General features: G+C 44.4%; 1 protein-coding gene across 1 annotated transcript; it reads right to left on the bottom strand.

Annotated features, from left to right (window-relative positions):
* Positions 1–236: 236 nt before the first annotated feature.
* Positions 237–1,908, bottom strand: bhlhe23 (basic helix-loop-helix family, member e23). Its single transcript, XM_053425404.1, has one exon. The coding sequence runs from the start codon at positions 1,638–1,640 to the stop codon at positions 972–974; it is 669 nt and encodes a 222-aa protein (XP_053281379.1). The 5' UTR covers positions 1,641–1,908; the 3' UTR covers positions 237–971.
* Positions 1,909–21,094: the final 19,186 nt, after the last annotated feature.

The raw sequence follows: 21,094 nt of genomic DNA on the forward strand, positions 1-21,094 counted from the left end.
TTTATCATTTCCCTTTTAACGTTCTGCGTAAAAGCGCAGATTCTCTCTGAAGGGTTTTATTCCCCTTGCACGTCCACAACAACGTGTTTCAAATCATCTTTTTAAATAAGAGTAATTATTCGTGTCATGTGCATTAGTTGCACGCGTTTGTCACTTTAGTGCACGTTGTTAAACGTCTCCTTAATTTTGAAAAGCGGTGAAATGTTTGTTTTGAAATGAAGCAAACCGGGTCCAAGCATAGATATGTGTTTTAATTATAAAGACATATAAACAATATATGAAATCCATGTTGCAACACAACCAAAACGCTTCTTCAGTCTGTAGGTCGTAAACTAGTTACAAACCATTAGTATAGCCGGGTTGGAGCAATTTGAATTTTTTCCACAGTTGTACAATACAATCATGTGAAATGTGCAATAACTTAAATAACAATAATAATAAAAAAAAAAACTTGTTAACACGTCCATTCAGAAAATATATCAGCCAACATGACAATTGTTTGTTTTCTTCCTCATATCAGTGCAGTCAGTCGAGGGAAAGTCTTTCATAATTGCTGGATTAAATTCAGATGTGGAGCTTAGTGCGCAGTTCTACGTTTTCCTATAGTTGTTATTGGATGTTGCATAGATCACAAATAAGAGCTGATGACAGAACATTACTGAAATTAACCCAAACTTATTAAAAAAAACTGGACATTGTCCTGCAGTGTTTGTAAAGTACAGCAACTTATCAGGAGGCCTAAACAATTCGTTTTGCAGCGTCTGTTAAATCCGGATGAAACATCGCAGCGTCGTTACTTAACCATATTTTAAGATTATATGCATTCGACTAAAATGTTCTTTTTTTAAAAATTATTTTCCACACAGAATGATTTGAAAAATAACTCGAGTGGGAGAGAGATAGAGAAAGAGAGAGAGAGGTGGGGGGTGCAGTGGACAGGTAAAAAGTTCGAGAGAGCGCGCGGAGCCGCATCAAGGCTTGTCGTTGCAGTGTTTGAAGAGACTCGACGGTGTCCCGGCGTACTTCTCGGCACAGGTGCCGAGAGCGGAGCCCGTGAACGGGTAGACGGCGGTGGCCTGTCCGAAGGGCGCCAGGGCGGTGGGGATCGGCGAGGTGATGGTCTGCCCCTGGTTCAGGTACGACACCAGCCGCCTCATCTCCTCCAGAGCCTGGGCCTGCATGAGGATATAGTTCTTGGCCAGGAGGAGGGTGGCTATTTTGGAGAGTTTTCTCACCGAGGGGCTGTGCGCGTAGGGGATGACGGCGCGCAGGCCGTCCAGCGCGTCGTTCAGGTCGTGCATCCTCCGCCTCTCACGAGCGTTGATGCTGAGCCGCAGGGACCGCTGCTCCTTGGACTTCTTGGTCAGGGGGCCCCCGGGCTTGTCGTCCCCCGAGCGCCGCGCGCCGCCGAGCGAGTCGAAGCCGTCCTCGTCGTCGCTGGTGTGCTCCCCGCCGCTCTCGTTGGACTTGCCTGTCTGCCCGGAGAGGAAGTCGGCAGCGGGCGTGAGCGGGTACCGTGCGGGGCTTCCGGCACCGTGGACAGGACCGAACCCGAAGGCGGACTGTCCGTAGCGCTGCGTCAGGTCGAGGAGCGCGTCGTTGCTGATGGACTTGAGCAGGTTCTCGTCGCTGGCATTCATTTTCTCTCTCGCAGCGAGGAAAGGAAAAAGCTCAAGTGTCCCCCTCGGTGCTGTTTGTACTCACGCTGCGCTCTCCAGGAGTTTGGGTGCTTCTCCTCCTCCTCTCCTCTCCTCCTCTGCGCGCACTGACTCTTGAAAGAAGGAGGCTGTGACTCTCTACATGCGTTCACCTCCTCTGTGCGCTCCCTCTCGCTGCGCGCATAGCCCACGTTCCTCCACCACACTGGTTCTGAGTGAGCCCGACGACACCGGAGCGCTCGTGTGTCCCTTCCCCTCGTGCACGCTCTCCCTCCTCGCGCCTTGGGCAGATTGTGGCTCGCGCGCTGTCCTGCTCGCGAGCTAGTATAGGAGCACGAGGCCCGCCGGGGATTAGGCGGCTGTCCAATCAGCGAGCGTTTTAATTGACTCCGGAAGAGCGCATGGTTTTCTCCCGTTAGTTCTGTCACAACGTGGTGATTGCTACGCAAACTGACGCGCGTGTTTAATGGGAAATGCTTTTAAATCCATTTCAGGGTATAGGTGGTAATGCCATCGTTGTTTTTGCTGTAGCGTGCACGTGTTGATGCAGCAGGGTCAGACGTGCAGGGGAAGTGGATGACAGAAGCTCACCTGTCACCTGGATGGATGGGCTCTTTGTCCAGATCACATAGATCAGGTAGGAGCAAAGAAACACACTGACAGGACGTTTAAAGAGAGGGAACTGTGGAAAACGACTCTAGAAAAACAGTTGGAGTGAAAATCCGAGATAAGGCTACACAGGAATTTCACAATCAAACAAAAGAGCCAAATAAATACTGAAAAAGGCAGATGGAGCAGGTGACGACAACGGTGTTATTCAATTAAAACTACCATCATGGACCTGAAGAGCAAACCACAACGACAAATGGTACATATAAGTGGTTTCTTATTTTGCTTTGTGTTGTGTTATTTTCCTTTGTTTTATGTTATTTGTTGTTGCACTTTTTTGTGATTTGTTGTCTTGCTTTGCTCTTCAGGGCCACTGTGATCATGGCAGACCTAACACTACCTAATGGAGAAGGAGCTATAAAAAAAAAAAAAATGTCTGACATTCATCTTATATTGAAACAGGTGAACTTGGAGAGAGGAACTCCTGGTGTAAGTCAATGGTTTCAGCCGGGCAGCACTTGGTGGAGAGAATCCAGAAACAGTGATGTTATAGAGGAGGTGCTCATGACCACCATTCTACTTCCACACTAATACAACAGCATTGGCCTCTAACGCCTCAAGTAAGTTCATGTAGCATCTTACTCTGGGTGGACAGTAATAAGGGACAGACAAATAGCAACTTGGGCCTCACTCCCATGAAATCCACTGACTTGCATTAATGTGTTATTAGGCTATAAATAAGCTTTTGCTCCAAATATCCAAGAAAAGAAAAGAAAGGAATCTATAGTGATGCCATTGAAAGAAGATGTCACTGTTGAATAATTTCCTATAGCACTTAGTATAGTGAATCTGCAAATGTGAGTATAAGATTTCCAATCATACATATCACAATATGATAACACTTCAGATGTCCCTGAAGCTAGGGAACAGGTGTCCTGACTGCAAACAGCCAAGTATGAAACTTCATAGTGAATGTTACACTGCCTCCCCGTGTCCAGTGTGGAGCATTGCACCGTGATGGAAGTTTCATGTTCGCCTACAGCTGCAGGAGTTTCTTCAAACTCCGCTCCCCCACATCGGTTCCTTTATATTCTGGGGGGAAATTGTTTAGGGGATAGTGCCACCGTGTGGAGTAAGAAGCTAAATTTAAAAAAAATAACAAAGCACCAAATGTAAACCTTTGTGGAGGGGTTTAGATTTCATTTGGTGGTAATTTGCTGTATAGTGTGTGTATAAGTTAAATTAATCTCCCCTTAAAAAACATGTTTTGTTTATTACTATGTCATTTATAGGTTGGATGCGGGTGATGTTCTTGCTGCAAAATTGATTTATTATACTGAGTTTGACCCGGGATGCTTTAAAGATTGACACACTTCTCCATTATGTTAAAAACTGTTTCCTTTAATCAAGGTAAATATTTTAATTTGTTGTTGTTCTCAGCTACATGAGGCATCTATTGCTCTGGTGTCCGTCCTGGGAGAGGAATCCCTCACATGTGGCTCTCTCTGAGGTTTCTATCTGTTTTTCTCTTGCTAATAGTTTAGTTGGTAGTTTTTCCTCACTCTCGTTGAGGGTTAAAAAAAGAGGATCTTGTTAAACCCTATGAGACAAATTGTGATTGGTGAATATGATCTTTTATAAACAAAGATTGATTGATTGATTTGATGACTTGTAGAGATTGAATCTTAACATATATCATATGAGAATCTTTAAGTGTGTTACTCTCTCAGTGTTAGTCAGAGTCTATTTCCTCTATAATACCCGTTATTGGAATGATTTCCTGTTTACCAAAGTAATTAATATCATGTGTTTCACTTATAATCATTTTATTAGTTTCCTCATTTTGCTGTGAAAGCCCACTAATGAAACGTTGATTACCTGATGTTTATTAAAACTGCCACATGCTGCTAATCAGTGCTTAGACTGACTTAATTGTTTAACCGTCATTAACTGAGATTTAAAGTAGTTATTACCTGAACTGTTCAGCAGTTAAAAACACTATCAAGTCTGACAGGGATACGTCTTCTGTAGTAACAGCTTTCTCTGCATCTTCCTTAGGAACATTTAAACAGTAATTACAAGCAAGTATTTTCAATCATGATTCATTTAAATGCAATTAACAAAATGTTTTACTTTACCAGCGCTGAATACAGTGTGGCAGATAGACTGCAGCAAACAAACAAACACGAAAAAGCAGTGCTGTAAAATTGTAGTAGTGAGTATTCAAGATAAGGCTTCACAGGATGATCACATTCAACCAAAAGTGATGAATAAACACTGAAAGACAGGAAATATATAAATATATTTCCTATTTGTCATTGTGTCTGATGCTGCAGGGCCGCTGGAATCATGGCTAAAAACCACAAAGCAAATAAAAAAAAAATTTCCAACGAAAAAAAGACTAAATACTACTCATTCAACCCCGCTGCTTTAAGGAACGATACAGGAAATCGTTCCTCCCAACCGCAATAAGACTGTACAACTCATCTACCTTTGTCAGAGCCACCATCACAGAGCTGCACTAAATATACCTGTCTCCTTGCACTGTGTACCCTGTACAACACTCCGCTCCAGATACTGGAACACTTACTTCACATCATATGTGATATGTGTTAATATAAACCATATTGATATTATATATCATTTATACAATAATATTGTCTTTTGCACACTCTGTCTATATTCTTACACTCATAGTATATTATATTATCTATTGTATAGTCAAATACTTGTAAATACCTCTACTATATATCATATTATATCACTGTCTAACAATAACATTACCATCAGATCATCAGTACTATTACCATCATCTTGCCACTGCACCTTATCTACCTATTTATCTTGTGTTTCTGTTTTTTATTCTTTCTACGTCAATATATATATATATATATATATATATATATATATATATATATGTTTTTTTTTTTTATTCTATTGTATTGTATTTTATTGTATTCAAATAAACCGGCCGGATGTATAAAGTAATCTATCAATCTATCTATCTATCTATCTAATGGAGAAGGTGCTAAAAAAACAAAATGTATGACACTCATTTGATATTGAAACACATGGACACAAGCATCGGCCCATAAAAGGTCAGAGAGCCTTTTGACAGCAGGCGGTCTGGTTTGTCATAGTGGGAAAACAAGGTGTTATATTAAAGATTCCTAATATAATGTGAGAGTGGAACAACGTCTAAACACCAGGAACCTAAAAAATTTAAAATAAAACTAAGTCAGCTTCATGAACTTCAGCCTTTATTTATTCTATGATTTCAAACATTTTCTCTTAAAAAAAACAAAAAACAAGAGTGATTATTCACACTGAAAAGATGTAGATGTGGCTACATACCGATTTTTACAACAGGCAAACATTTGACCTTTGACCTCCAAATGTAACACAAGATTTCATCAGCCTAATATTGAAGTAACATTCTGTCCATCAAACACTTTTCATATGTGGGATCAGAAACTGCTGCTACGCTGTCTCCACAGTCTCCAGTTTGACTGTCGACAGGTGATGACACAGAGTATTTCACCAGTTTGACATGTGACCACAAATACAACTACATCAAAGTTCCAACACTTACAAAAAACCTCTCCGGAGCTTGAAATGATTTTCTCTGTGAGACTCAGATATGACTGTACGATACTCAGGCCAGCAGATGGCAGAAAAGCCTTTGGGTTAGAAAAACTGAAACTCTTACTCACCTCATGTACAACATATTAATAAAGTCAGTAAAATCAATTTAGCATCGTTTTAGGTGATTTATTACTGTCAAGTCCAGTGGTTATTGTTTTTAAAAGCTATTTATGCACAATACTCAGTTTTAGACTTTAACGAATATGTATTTTTACCTTTTGATCAAGAGGAATAATTATTCATGCACTAATATCACCTAATATCATGGTGTTTAACTGACAGCACCACACACGGTCTTATCGAGCGCTGAGGGCGTCTGATTGACAGAGGATGGAAGAAACGCCCACGTGTCAGCACCAGCTAATAATACATCCTGCTGTCAGAGCCTGTGCAGCGTTTCTACGTCGCCACGGCAACTGCAGGTCCCAGTTGCCACACAATGGTGGCCCATCACTGCGCTCGGCTGAATGTGCAGTGACGGCCGAGGGCCACCAGGGGGCAGGAGAGTCTTTTCTAACGGGGCGGAACGCTGTGGCGCTGTCACATCTGACAGGAACAGTTCATGTATAAAAATACACGCACGCTTTCAGACATGTGGTCCCCAACCCTCACACTGGACATGTGCTCCATCAGCCTGACACCCCCCCCCCCCCCCCGACCTCATGCATGATGGTTGATGCTCCTGAGGTGGAATGGGAGCGTTTCAATAGGTGTTGATATTCAAAGTGGCACCAGATATTGATCATTGATGGATGTATTGATGTGGGGTGTATAAAAATCCCAGCAGGCTTCAGACTTGAGGGTTCTCCAGGCTGTTACTCATCCACTAAATTTGATTCCCACTCTCTCAATCTGATTCTCACTGCCCCCCCCCCCCTCCCCCCCCTCCCCCCCCACACACACACATCAAAGTGCTGCTCAGAGTCAAGATGGAACAGGCTCTTTTGATCTCCCCCTGCCGACTCTGATTAATGTGTGGATTTACAGTGCAGACCCACAGGGACAGAGCGGCCATGACACCCCTCTGCTGCACTGGAGTCGACTTTTCCTCTCACCCAATCACAACCCTTGATTTTATTCATGGCTCCAATCATGACTCTTTTTTGGGGGGATCAGCACTCTCCAAAGAAACAAACCAAAGCCTCGCACTCGTTCAACCTTAAGCGCTTCGCCTCAAAATCCGAGAAATCCCACCGCCGTCCCAAATCACAGGACACTGTATTCTGTACCGGCCCAATTAGAGAGATTTCCCAACGTCTCTGCTTTGCAAAGTCTTTCTCCCAAATCCAAAGCCTTTGCCCCGTCTCAGAGGAGACAGAGAGGTACAAGAGACAGCTGTGGATCGGTGATTTAAATGTTTAATGTCTTTTGCGGTGGCGGATACAGGTTCGCTGACGAGGACGGAGCAAATGTTGGAAAAGTTGAGTATCGAGCATCAGAGGAAGTGAATGCCTGCTCCGCGTTGCACATAGTTTTCATTGCGTTGCACATTTTTAACACATTTCATCCCAAGCTGAAACTCGTCAACATGGCTCTCATCCGTCTTCGCCGAGTTCACCCTTAAAACTTTCTCCTCCTCGTCTCTTCCCCTCCATTTTGTCTCCCCTCACTGCAGTGCGATGCAGATTTTTCACAGGGCGGAGGTATGGTGGAGATAGGCGGGGTCCCATGAATAATTGTTGAAGATATTTTTACTCTGACCCACTTTGGAATCCCATTCGCTCCCCCCTTAAAGGTGCCGCAGTTTAAAGTCAACACAAGACGTCTGATCAAGTCGCAGGTTGGTCGTGTGGTCGCAGCTGTCGACTGAATCTCTGCAGCTGCCTAACGTGAGTATTATCACTGTGTAAGTACTCTGCTCAGTATAAAAACACACATGAATATACATGATGAGTACATGTACTCTTACTTCATCTTCAACTCAGGACCCTCAAGCTAAATTCAGTGGCAGCACGCTCAAGTGTTAAAGTGGCAAACTCATGAAGTGTTTTATTTACATTTTGGTTTTTTTAACAGTGAATGAACAAACATCTGCCATCTTGTATGCTCACTGTAGCATGACAGTAACAAACATGATAAATTAATTGGAGAAGAATTTGTTTACAGGCACCAGAGTTACAGTCCAGTTTAGACGGTGTGGGACAAAGTGATTGGCTGATAGGCATGTATTGGTTCAAGTGGGATCGGGGGATCTGAACTGGTTATTCAGTGTCTGTACTTAATTTGAAAGCATTAGATATGGATCGATCAGGGTTGGCACTCACCTCTCTAAATGATGAGGGTAGCCAGTGTGGATGTGGATGTTATTCAATTACAGACTGAATGATACACAAACATGTCAATCCACAAACAGGCTGCCCAATCATTTGTTTGCAGAAGACATAGACAGAAATGTATTTAAGAAACATATCAAATTATAAAAGGTATCAATACATTCACCGAACATTACAGAGAGAGACCTCGATTATCTTCCAGGGAATCAAAGTTTGATTCTTTGTTGTTTCAGTTCCAGTTGTAGATAAAACAAGATGTAAGCATTAAATAATCAGGTTGAGCCGATGCCACCATTTTTCCCGGTGTAAGCTCATATCAGATTTTCTATAATGTACATTGGATTTTACCATTCATTACATATCTTCATGTGAAAGAGGACAGGTATAGGAGAGTGTTGCTGTATTGCTGCTGACTTGATATATTTTATTTCAATTGTCCATTTAACACAGCTAATCCCGTTATATCGCTTTATTCCAAAATCAAATTTATCTCCCTTTGTCTTTCCGTACACACAATATTTCTTTCTGCCTCCAACTCCCACGCATGTCTTCCTCGCCCCCCCACATTCTTCCCCATATTCGACAGTGTGAAAAGTCACCCAGAGTTTTCCTTCTAGGGTTTCTGCGGACAGGAAGTCCATATTTAATGAAGTGACTCTCTTGTTAAAATGCTTTTAAGTGCTCCGGTGCAGGGCTTCAGGCTGGAGGGGAGGGGAGGGGAGGAGGCGGGGGCCGAGGCTTTTATTTATTCATTGGGCGGTTCAGTGCCTCTTCCCTGCTCCTGCTCTGTGAAGAAGGGAGAGGATTAGAGAAATGAACCCCCCCTCCCCTCCTCCTCCTCCTCCTCAACACACACACACACACACACACACACACACACACACACACCCATCCTCCCTCTCCCCTTCACTGGCCGTGTTTCCTCCCTCGGGGGACACCCCTGCGTCAGTCCACATTAACATCCATCAGAGCATGGTGCTCCAGAGGAGGGGGACGAGCCTCTGTCCCTCTGAGTCGCACGTACATGCATGAGTTCATGTGAGCACTCGCACGCCCGCGCAAAGGCAAAGTGTGCAGGAACATGCACAGTGCAGCAGAAGTATCTCCGTCACCCTGCTGCTGTCTCCGCCCTGAGCTACACTCAGACTCCGTTCTGTTTATGTACCGCATTCAAAATTGGACGCGTTTTCCAGAGAGCCCCCGCGACGTTGGAGTTACACAAGTGCAGCTGTCCCCTGCTTGATCAGCGGGCGTATTTGAACAAGTTTGAACAGGCATCTGAGGAGTGTCAGGAGGCAGACGGAGGAGAGGAGAAAGTTTCTGCGAGTGAAGGCTCCGATGGTGCGTTGTTCTGATTTCCTCTCCTCCTCTGTGTGAAGTTTTGGGGCCTGTCTGCTCCCTCGTTATCGCTCCTCGCTCGCGGAACAGGAGGGGAGCCGGGACCGGGCCTGGATGAGAAGAGCCATATCATTAACCAAGAGTGTGTCTATACAACAAAGCCCAGACTCCATCGAGTCCCGCTCATTCCCACACACTTGTGTCACACTCATCATTCCCCTGCACTGAACTGCCGTGTGAAAAAAGAAATGCCCTCATTTGTCGGAAGGCACATATCATATTATTTCTCAGCAGGCCCTAATAGGAACTCCTTTAATGTTTCCCCTCTTTCAAATGTTTTGAGAATTCGGAGGTACTAATGCTCATATCTAAAATTGGATTATAGCTATTTGTTAGGGCTTGATTGACGCACATGTGTGTGAGTGTGTGTGTTGGTGTGCGTCGGTGGGAAAAACGCATCTTCACTGGGAGGATTCACTGCAGCTGTGCAGAGGGATGCAGATTGGTATAATCCACCAGGCTGACCTAGATTCCAAAAGCCAGGCGCACAAAATGAGAGATGCTGCCTCGCACACACACACACACACACACGCAGACACACAGACACACACACTCAAACATGACACACACACAGAAAAAAAAACATATTAACCCGTGTCTCACCCTAGCATGTTAAAAGATCTCTCCTTTCCATTCATCACCTTGAGAGATCCAACAACTGATTTGATCCACACAGCAAATTGCATGTGTGTAATTTCTCCCCCTTCCCCCCCTCCCCCCTCCCTCATCCCAGAGCCCCCCCCCCCCCCCTCCTCCTCCTCTCTCATCTCGGGAATCTAACATCAAACTGAAATGTTAAAATGCAAATTCATTTTTTCCTTCCAGCTCAGTTCAACGCAAAACTTATAATTGGATTCTGCCCATTAATATAAAAGTTTTTCTTGATTCTCATCATTCGGTCTCACATTAGTCTTTCCATGACACACGTGGACTGGCCTCGTTCTATGATAAGACACACGGGGGGGGGGGGGGTAAGACGATGGAGAGGCAGAGGGAGGACGGAGAGGACAGCGGTCTCATTAGCATGGAGATGTCGAACTGAGTCGTGGCGTAATCCCCGAACCAAGGTAGCACAGTTAATACGAGTCAGGAATTAATTATAAACATAACAAAAGTGAGCACATCTGCCCGGGGTGGTGCACGGTCAGTGCACCACCCACGCTTCCACTTGGTTTCACCCTCTTCTCTTTTTTACCCAGATTCCCGTCAGATCAGCTGCTGCGTTGAGGCTTTATAACCTGTGAGTATGGCGGTGGATGGAGGATGCTGTGCGCTGCGACCTGGGCTCACTGACATGTGCAGTTTGAGAAATATAGACATTTTAGCTTTCAAATGAAAAGCAGATAATCAGGAGGCAACTTTCAGGAGAGAGAGAGAGAGAGAGGCCCTGGTCGGACCTGGCTGTAACGTCTTAGGCTGATGTGATCATCAGAGTCCAAGGTGCACAGAGGAGGCATTTGAGATATGATCAGACCCCCCCCCAGAGGTGGCCCACATTGAAAGAACACCTACTTGACTCTGGCCTGCTATGAACCGGAAACATGTTTACAGTTGTTATTGTTTCCCATACATTGATTTGTTTGTGGTCGCTACAACAATATCTACATTGACTTGATCCATTTGCTTAGCTCTCTCTCCTCATCCAAACCCTGACCCATAACCATGACTAATTCATACATAACCATATCCCCTACTTAATGAGCTTTCTTTGGTCCCCCTGAGGTCAACTGGTGCTGACAAGGTCAGGTTTATGCTTGGAAATGTCCTCAAGAGGACACACACACACACACACACACACACACACACACACACACACACAGTTACGTCCCCAAGCTGGTGCAGGGGTTAGAGGAGTGACAGATGAAGGTTTTCAGGAGTCAGGGTTGACAATCTTTTATTTGTTTTATTGAAGGTACAACGCACTAAAATAGAGATCAGATCAACAAACAAAATGACCCCATCTAGAAACAAGACATTTAAACCACTGCCAAAGCAAAAGGCCACAAAGGGTATTAAGCACCTTAACAACACAAAAACAGGAGAAACGCACGGGTCGAAGCTAAGTGGCAGTTCTCCCCTCCAGGGGAACAAAGGTCAGACAAAGTCTCACAATAACAATCAGAAGCTACAAAGAAGGAAACGAACATCTGATAAAGTAACCCGGACATTAAGACAGGTTCGACTAGACAAGAGTTCATAGAACAACCACTACAGCTCTCTTAGAAAACACACATGCATACACAGCTGCAGACAAAGTCAAGTGGCAAACAGAGAGAGAGAGAGAGAGAGTGCAGCACCTGCTTTTACACTCTTCCTCCCGTTGAGCTGATGAGGGGATTGCTGATTGAAAGCAGCTCCCAGGAATCCTGAACTGGAGCCTGAAGGAGCAGCACAGTACACATTCAAGTACAGTCTCTTTAGGAATGTAACACAAACACACACACACACACACACATTGACAACAGGCCTGTCAGCGTCCAACAACAAGGTATTTGTTCTCTGCAAATAGCCATGACAGCATATAGAGTATAACGTGAGATCTGATCCCCGGTGGTCACTTGAGACAAATGTGGAGATTTATTCAAACTGTCTGTTTGTGATTGGATCGCCGAGCGCTAATGGCTGCTCTGGACGAGCCAGACAGACGGCCTGAGAGAGAGAGAGAGAGAGAGAGAGAGAGAGAGAGAGAGAGAGAGAGTGCACCAGATGCTGTGTGGGAGGGTTATTTAATTGATGATATCACACCTCTCTTTCCCTCCTTCTCTCCCTCTTGTTCTCCTTCTTTCTCTCCTCCAACACACACTAACACGCATGCACAAACACACTAACACGCATGCACAAACACACTAACACGCATGCACAAACACATTACCATTTGTGCACACCGTATTTGCCCCGTCACCGTCTTGTGGTTGCGTGACACGCCGCCCACGCCTCTCCCTACCCTGCTCTGCACACCTTAAGCTTCATGGGGATACGTGAGGCCTGGTGTGTGTGTGTGTGTGTGTGTGTGTGTGTGTGTGTGTGTGTGAGACACAAACTGGAGTCCGTGTGACACAAACTGGTAACCCACAAAAGGGCGAAAACATCTCTCTTACATGCTTTCTCTGCTCTGTGCATTAAAGGGATAGTGCACTACACCCGAAAAATATACTCACCACTATGCCAATGGAGAGGTGGGTGAATTGTTCGAGTCCACACAAGATTTCTGGAGTTTCAGGTGGTAAACAGTGCTGCAGCCAAATCCAATACAATTGAAATAACTGGCGGCCACTGTAAAAAAAAACATAAAATAGCACCATACTGCTCCTGTGGTGTCATCCAAGTGTCCGTAGGACCAGACATTCAAATGGAACTCGAAATGGCGTTATTCAGAACCATGTTTTTAGCCTAAACGTCCTCCTTCTAGTTACTGCTGCAGCAACTGCAGCTATCTCGAGTTCTTTTACATTTGAAGAAGTGGCCCCCAGTTACTTCAGGTGTACTTGGTTTGGGCTCCAACCCTGTTTACCCCTGACACTCCTGAAGTGTTTACTGGACTCAAACACTTCACCCAGCCCACCAATGGCATAGTGGTGAGTAGATAATGAGTAACTTTGCATTTTTGGGTGAACCACCCCTTTAAGTCGTTTGAAATCACGTAGCCGAACAACATCCATTTTGGCGTCGTGGCTTCACGAGAGCATCACCACAGCTCTCTAGCGTGCGCCCGGTCCAAGTTTGGGTTTTCTTTCCGCAGGTGGAAACTGTTCCACGTGCTCGCTGCGAAACCAGAGAAGCCCCAGAAAACGAGTCTCATTAATTAGCTGCTCATTTGTTAATGCAAATGAGCTTAATTAAAAAATAGACTCTCCTTTTGTGGGTTTCAAAGGGAGACGGTGAGGCCTAATCAGGAGGTTTGCTCAGCTGTGGCACTAATGAGACATATTTGGCCTAACAAGGGAGCGATGCCCTAATTTGTTTATGCTAATGATATAAAACAGTGCTTGTCCTTTTGCTGTATCTGGGAAGGGATCAGTCACACACACGCCTCCGTGCGATGTACCTTCAGGGTTTTCTCCAGCGTTGGCGAGGTGGCGCGGCGGCCTCGCTGAATTGTCTCAGTAGGTTAATTGGCTTCATTAGCCTAATAGAGATCGTCGGGGCGACGACTCAATGTCAGCACGTTTGTGGGATTCGGAGGAATTTTTCCCGTGCAAATGTCGTGGAATGAAAAGGGCGAGAGAGTGAGAGTGAGAGGGAGAAAACTCACTGAACCTCTTTACTTGAAATACTCCAGTAGAGGTAAACAAAGGAAGTCAAGTCTGCTTGTTCAAAAACTTCAACTCAGATTCCTATTGTTCATTCTGCTTCAGCCCCTTTTAATCCCGACCACATCACAGAGGGGTCTGAACTTCAAAAGACTTTCAATATTCACCATCACTTTCTTTGTTGTGCAGGGAATGAAAATATGATTGTTCAATGGTTAAATCGAAGTCTCTCCTGATGGACCTGGATCAGTTGTTGTAGCCGGTCCAGAGTGAAACAGTTCAACAACCTCTGGATCGATTACTTTGTTACTATTGGTACAAATGATGATTCCTTGACTGTTTCACTAGAGCTGCTTTCAGACGTGCACTGGACTCAGCAGTTCCTCCGCATTTTCTCCAGAGGAGGTGCATGTGTGAACGCAAATATCCCAGTGAGACACTCAGTAGTGTCTGTGGACTCTATCCTCCCGACCTCCTGGGATAAAATCTGTAGACATCCATCATACACGTAGAAGACACCGGCGAAGATGTCGAGAGAGTTTGTGGTGATAGCAGCAGGACTCCGCGGCTGAGTTAATACGTCACTTCCTGTCTCTGCCGGCTGCACCCGGCTGCTCCACCTCTCGCCTTAATAACACAGAGATTTTGATGCTGTTGTGAACACATCTGTGCAGAAAACCTCCCACTGCGTTGTGCATGTGTGAAAAGCAGAACTCTGGGTAAACTCTGTAGCCAATTCTCCAGATTTTACCCGTAGGTCATGTCTGAAAACGGCTCAGCTGACACGTCTGATTTTGACTCAATTGTCTCAACAACTTGGAGATGAGTTGAATGTCATCCAGTTTTGAAAGACTTACACATTCGGGCTGAATTGGATCAACTACGTGGATCCCTCAACTTTCCATTTAGCCCAAGTAGTAATTATCTAATGCCACTTAAACTCTACGTGAGTGGAGTCAACAGTGTGTGGCCTCAGATTTTTTCTGGAGTCCATCTTTTATTCCTAATAAGGTATATTTGTGTGTGTGCATGTAATTTTTGTGCATACATGTGGATGTGTGCGTGGGTACTCTCCGCTATTTTGTTCACCGTTGACTGAGTGTGAGGCCGAGTGAGACGGCGGCAGGGCTGGCCCTCACTGATAACTAGGCACAGACGGGTCCTGTGGTCTAAACACACACACACACACACACACACACACACACACACACACACACACACACACACAGGCATTCATTAATCTAAAAATGGAAGAGAAATTGAAAAAAATAAAAAATACCATCTCCACTTTTAATTGGGCCGAGTGTCGTCCAACCATACAGAGAAAACAAGCTCAATCATCCTCCACCATCTTGTTGCATGTTGAATTATTGATAGATGGAGCAAACGGTGCTAGAAGACGAAATGGGGAAGAAGCACTGGGCTGGAGTGCGTTTGACTGTAGTGATAGAATTTGATTATTCATGTGTGATGCGTGCTGTGCCGACTCTTGTAGCCGAGCGAGTGAAGAGGAGTTCTGAGCTTCTCCATGGTGACTGTGGAGAAGCTGCATGTGCCAGACAAGCCAGCTGGTATCTCCTTGTCCAAGTACACAATGCTCCAAAAGAGAACTAAATATATATAAATAACTGATGTAGATGAGGTATTTATTTATTATTCTGTCCCATTAGAACCACTGTGTGAATCCTCATCCTCTACAAACCTTTAGATATCATCTTTGTGACGCTTTTCATGTTTCCCGACCTGTTTCACACGTCATCTACTCTCAGTATAAACTCTCTGAATATACAATTATGTGATATACAGTCATTGGGATCTTTTGCCATCAGAACTTTCTATTTGTCAAGATATTCCCTATCATTTAGCTCAGGGCGACTAGAGGCAGTGGGTTCTTTCCTCTGTTTAAAGGTCCAGTGTGTACTTAGCAGATTTTTGGCAGAAAATTAAGTGTAACTTAAAACCGCACGTAACTCTTTAACTGTATATATTGTTTTTTTTTTTATATTGTTATATGGTTCGATATTGTTTTTTAATTTGTTGTTTGTAAAGTGCACTAACCACACCAAGGCAATTTCCTGTATGTGCAAATATACATGGCAATAAAAACGAATTCTGATTCTGATTCTGATTCTGATAATAGGCATAATTATCTTGTCATTAGTTTGTAATCACCTGAAACTGAGAATCCTTTTATTCTCGTTACCTTATACCAACCTGTTTATATCTTCGTGGGGAGCTGGTCCTCTTGCACACAGTCCACCATGTTAGACCTCCATGTTCTTACAGTCGCCCAGAACTGACAAAAAAAAGCAATGGCTCTAAAGATGGCTTATGCATTTCTATTTTGCCAGAAGGGTGAAGTGTATTCACCTGGTTCCAATATGCAACTCTAGCACAGGCTGCTACACACTGTACCTTTAAACCAAACTGCAATACTGCTGTCATAATCTATATTAAAGCCTGTTATATAAATGATTTCATATAGGTGATTATTTAAGTGACATGAGAGATGGGCCTTTAAGTCCTCTTTTATGCTCTATGTATTAAAACTGAGTCTGGGACTTTTTACTGCACGGCACCATAATAGAGAGATGATAAAACTGTTTTGACCTCCGATGTTTTGATACCTCAGCCAGATAATGAGGGACGAGGAAATCCCTGAATAGGCTTCTCTGCTTTGACAGTGACAAAACGCGCTGGACTTAAACTTCTAGAGGCCGAATAGAGACCTTGAAATATTCCTCTCGTCAATTAATCTCCATTCAATGACAACACTGCTTTACTTAGCCAACCATTCAGCCTCCTCCGGCTGCTATAATTGTCCCAGTTAATTGCTTTTCAACTGTCTTTGATTACAAGGTCGGCTCTGAATGGCTGGTGTACATGGCTCAAAGTTGGGTGCAGCTCACTTGTCCCTCTGCCCTATTCTCTGCACCCCCACCCCTTGGTCACAACAGGTCTCACCACCACCTCTCCTCTCCCCTCCTCTCCCCTCCTCTTCTCTAATCCAATGACCCTACAGTCCAAGGCATCAGTGCTGTCGCTGCCGTGAAATGTCACACTATTCATCATGGAGACATACAGTATAATGGTGTCCGTTAACTTCATTAAACTGACTGGTTTAAAAACATAATGAAAGCTGTCCACTGCCAGAATCCCCTGTGACAGGTGGGGTGGTGGTGGATGCTACAGTTTCAGTTATAACATACAATATAACTGTTCCAAGAGAGTTTCAGGCAAATAAAAAAATCTGAAAGCAGATTTGCAGGGAAGTGGGTGAAGTTACCGAGTTACTCTCCAGCCTTTATAGTCAGTACATAAACCATGATGTATGGTTAATAACACAGTCAAATGCAGTTGTGGGGACATAGGCTTTTATTAATGTATTTGTCAGACGCTCTAACTCCTCCTGTGCAAGTGGAGGCAGCTGCACAAACAGAGAATAAGTGACACTGTGAAAAAACAGCGTTATAACAGAATTAAATATGTCTAGAAGAAGCTATAATTTCTGACAAATAACAGAATGTCCTTATACCCGAGTCCTCTGCGATCCGGACCTGCCCGAGGTTCCTCCAACACGCTTCACCTCTCATCCGAAGAGAGGCGTCCGGGCCGTTTAACCCCTCGTGGGGTGGATGATGCCTTGAGAGGCTGTCGAGGTCACATGCGATTGTTGACCCGCCCGGGCGTCATGTGAGTCGTCAGGGTTGCCAGTCACGATGTGAATGGGTGTTAATCTGTCTGGATCTCGAGGCGGCATTGTAAAGGGGCGAATGAGTGGCGTCGCACTCCACCTCTTCTGTTCAGCGGCCGTCGTTCCAGGTTGACGTTAATCCCCTTTCTGCACAGAGATCCCGACATATTCAATACGCCATTGTTTACCACTGACGCCTTTGTGACTGACTTTAGACGACATCCCTTCCAGAATCAGAGGAAAGACACGTCACACAGCAGCGTCTGCATCGGTCGAACCATTCCAGCTCTTCCTTCAACGTATATTCAAGATTTGGACCATTTCAGTTCTTGGCTTCTGGCTTCCTTGGACAAACCGTCTACAATGACGTCCTCAAATCAGTGTACATCCTTTGTACGCAACATTTCAGAATCAGGGTTATTGGCCAAGTAAGTTTGCACAAACAAAACAAAACAAAACAAAACAAAACAATACAAACAGTGCGACAGTCTAAGAAAAGAAGTGCAGGTGTGCGTATTACAATTATAAAGTGAGGGTGAAATAAGTAAACATGATTAAATATAATTATATTATTTATATTATATATAATATAATATAATTTCGGGAGTATCTGTACAGTGGTTATTATAAAGATCCAGAGTTATTGCACAGTGCCACAGTGGGTTGGCTGTTCAGAAGTGAGACGGCGGGGGGGAAGAAACTGTTTTTTTTGTCTGGAGGTTTTGGTTCATTTCTCTTCTTGTGCACACGGAGGTTGTGTGATTCTTATGTTTCTCGGGGAGTGCGTAAATAAAGTGGTGGCCTCCTCAGGTTACATTCAGGAATATAATGGTGTGTCAACGACTTGGTGCTTATCCAGTTGTAGGTGCTTTACTACCTTCCACTTATAGCTGCTGGTGGGATCTCACCTACGGCTAAACTGCTGCCACACTTAAATGTTTTAGTTTTAAAAACACACCACTTTTGCTGCTTTTACAGCTGCCGTCCGCACCACTGTGGAATTCACCAGCCTTTCAGTTTGAAACCTCGGGGGCTTCATTTTAGTCTGGACGGGCGGAGATGGAGACATTTGGAAACAAGTGATGCAGTCGCCCGTGTTTGCTTCCTGATTAGTTCTCATCAGTCTCGACTCGTTGAAAACAATTATTATCAGTAACAGTCATCCGTTAAAGAAAATAAATCCACAAGCTTACTCTCTTATTCGTATTTTCTGCAACTAAGTAGACAACTGAACAATCTGTTTCCTGTTGACACTGTGATATACATTTTAAGGTTTGTTAGTGTGGACACAGATTACCTCTGATTCAGACCTAAAGTGTCTGGACGGAGATCGTACTTGATTTAGATCTAAACTATATCTGGATGTTGCCTCAGTGTCTCAGGCGGCCGTGTAACTGGATAGACCTTTGAATGGTAATCGGCTATTTTTATCACCACTGTGCATTTTCCTTTTATCTGTCGGCACAATGGTGATGTTCTGGTCAGTCTGGAGCAAAGCCAGTTCAGTCCCATTCCCATCCTGAATGATGGAATTTTAGGACGGTGCTTTGACACTAGCGAGGGCAGCTGACACTTCCACCGCCACGTCTGACCATTTCTTATTATGGTGTCTCAATCTGTGGTTGTGATGAGGTCAGCCGCTGGAATCTGTTCTGGCGTTACAGCAAAATTCAGGTTTGGGGCGACTGGCGTTAGAATTCAAATAAATTCATTCCCGATATCGTACTTTGTTATTTATGTTATAGGAAACATTTTACAAAGATATATGTTCTTTTATATTCATGTTAGTACTGTTAATACTATTTTGTATTGTTCTGTTTTGTTGTGAGTCAGGTTTCCCACCTGCGATATTAAACCACTGCACATGAAGACTGGATGAGTGACCTGGAAGACTGAGAACGTTCACACTTCCTTACAGCTGAATCAATCACTACAATAACAAAAATAATAATAATAATAATAATAATAATAATAATAAACATACAGATTATAGAAGCAAAAGACATTACATTAAATATGTAAATGCCAAACAGGGATACACAGGGTAAGGTGTTCTTCAAACATATTGTTATTTTGTAGGGTATCATTATTTATTGTCGTGACACACAAAGGGAAAACACAGAGGAAACGGTACATGGGGGAGATGTGGTGGGGAAAAGATATATTGCTGTTAGCTCCTTAAAAGAGCACTGCTCTACAACTGTCCCTGACAATTTATGTACTGTTGCGGTTGGTTAAGGCAGCGGAGTCCATGATTGGAAAGAGATGGGGGTTGGTCGGTTTGTGTGTGTGTGTGTGTGTGTGTGTGTGTGGCTCCTGCGTCTTTCTCCTCTCCCTTCACAGCTCACATGGAGGCGACAGAGTCCCTCTCATTACTGAACAGCACAGCCCCCAAACAAAGGCTCACGCACTGACAGCGGCGCGTGTTCAATACCGATAACTAGTGTGGCCTCTCATCTGAATTAGCATGCCATATAGGCCTTGACACACATTCGCCGATGCACACACACACACACACACCACACACTTTTTAAAGACCCACCCTCATGTGCAATTATTCACAACTGCACACGCACACACACACACACACACACACACACACACACACACTCGCACTCATCCTGCAAACTCTTGTGTTGAGCAGATAGCGATTACTGGATTACTCTGCAGTGGCAACTTGAATATGCATTCAAGCTTTGCGTCGTCAGCACCGGCGGCTTTTGTTCTCCACGTGGAGACCAGCCGCACAAAGCCGCTCGACATCCAAGACGCACAACAACAGAACAAGCAAACTGCAAAATAAAGGCTAACTGTGGTTCAGAGGGACGCTGGCAGGTTGCTGCTCAGGCGTTACTTCCGCTCCACTTCAGTATAGATTTCTTCTCGTCTGCCCTTCTGCATGTTTCACACCTGGCTGGCTAAAGGTGCCACTGGGCCTGGAGATGACCGCTTAGGGGGGAACAGCAAAGGGGCAGCACAGACACACACACACGACACACACACACACACACACACACACACACACCCAGACACAGGCACTTATCAGGCTAACCTTTGCTCTTCCATTTTCATTGTAGACTAGGTCATTGTAATCTTAAGAATAGTGAAACACAGAGTTAGATCCTCAGGAAATTGTATCTTCAAAATAGGCCGACCCATAATCAAGCTTATTTCAGAATAAAAACCTTTTCTCCCTTTGTGGAGTCCATTTGCTTAAAGCCGGCCACAAATGTCCCCCCCCCCCCCCCCCCCCCCGTTGTGACTAATGTCTGCAATGCCGCTCCGTCACATACAATCACAATGGCTTGTTTATCTGGCTGTCACATTTCTTTGATGCCTTCTGCTGTGATTGGGCCAAACGGTCGCCACGTACACCGCAGCAAGACGCGGCATCGGCAGGGAGCAAAATGGGGGGGGGGGGGGGCTTTTGAAATGTGTGCTCGCGGCCGCACACATAAATAATTGCAGGTTCGCGGGGCGAGCATGAGAGACTCGTGCCCCGGACGCGTTGCACTATCTGCATTTCAAGGGACTCTTCAACGCAGGTGGCAGTGACCCGCTTTTTTG

This window comes from Pleuronectes platessa, chromosome 6, assembly GCF_947347685.1.
Source record: "Pleuronectes platessa chromosome 6, fPlePla1.1, whole genome shotgun sequence".
Classification (NCBI taxonomy): Eukaryota; Metazoa; Chordata; class Actinopteri; order Pleuronectiformes; family Pleuronectidae; genus Pleuronectes; species Pleuronectes platessa.

Coding starts and splice junctions, on each gene's coding strand:
- bhlhe23 (XM_053425404.1), bottom strand. CDS start 1,640: ATGAATGCCAGCGACGAGAACCTGCTCAAGTCCATCAGCAACGACGCG.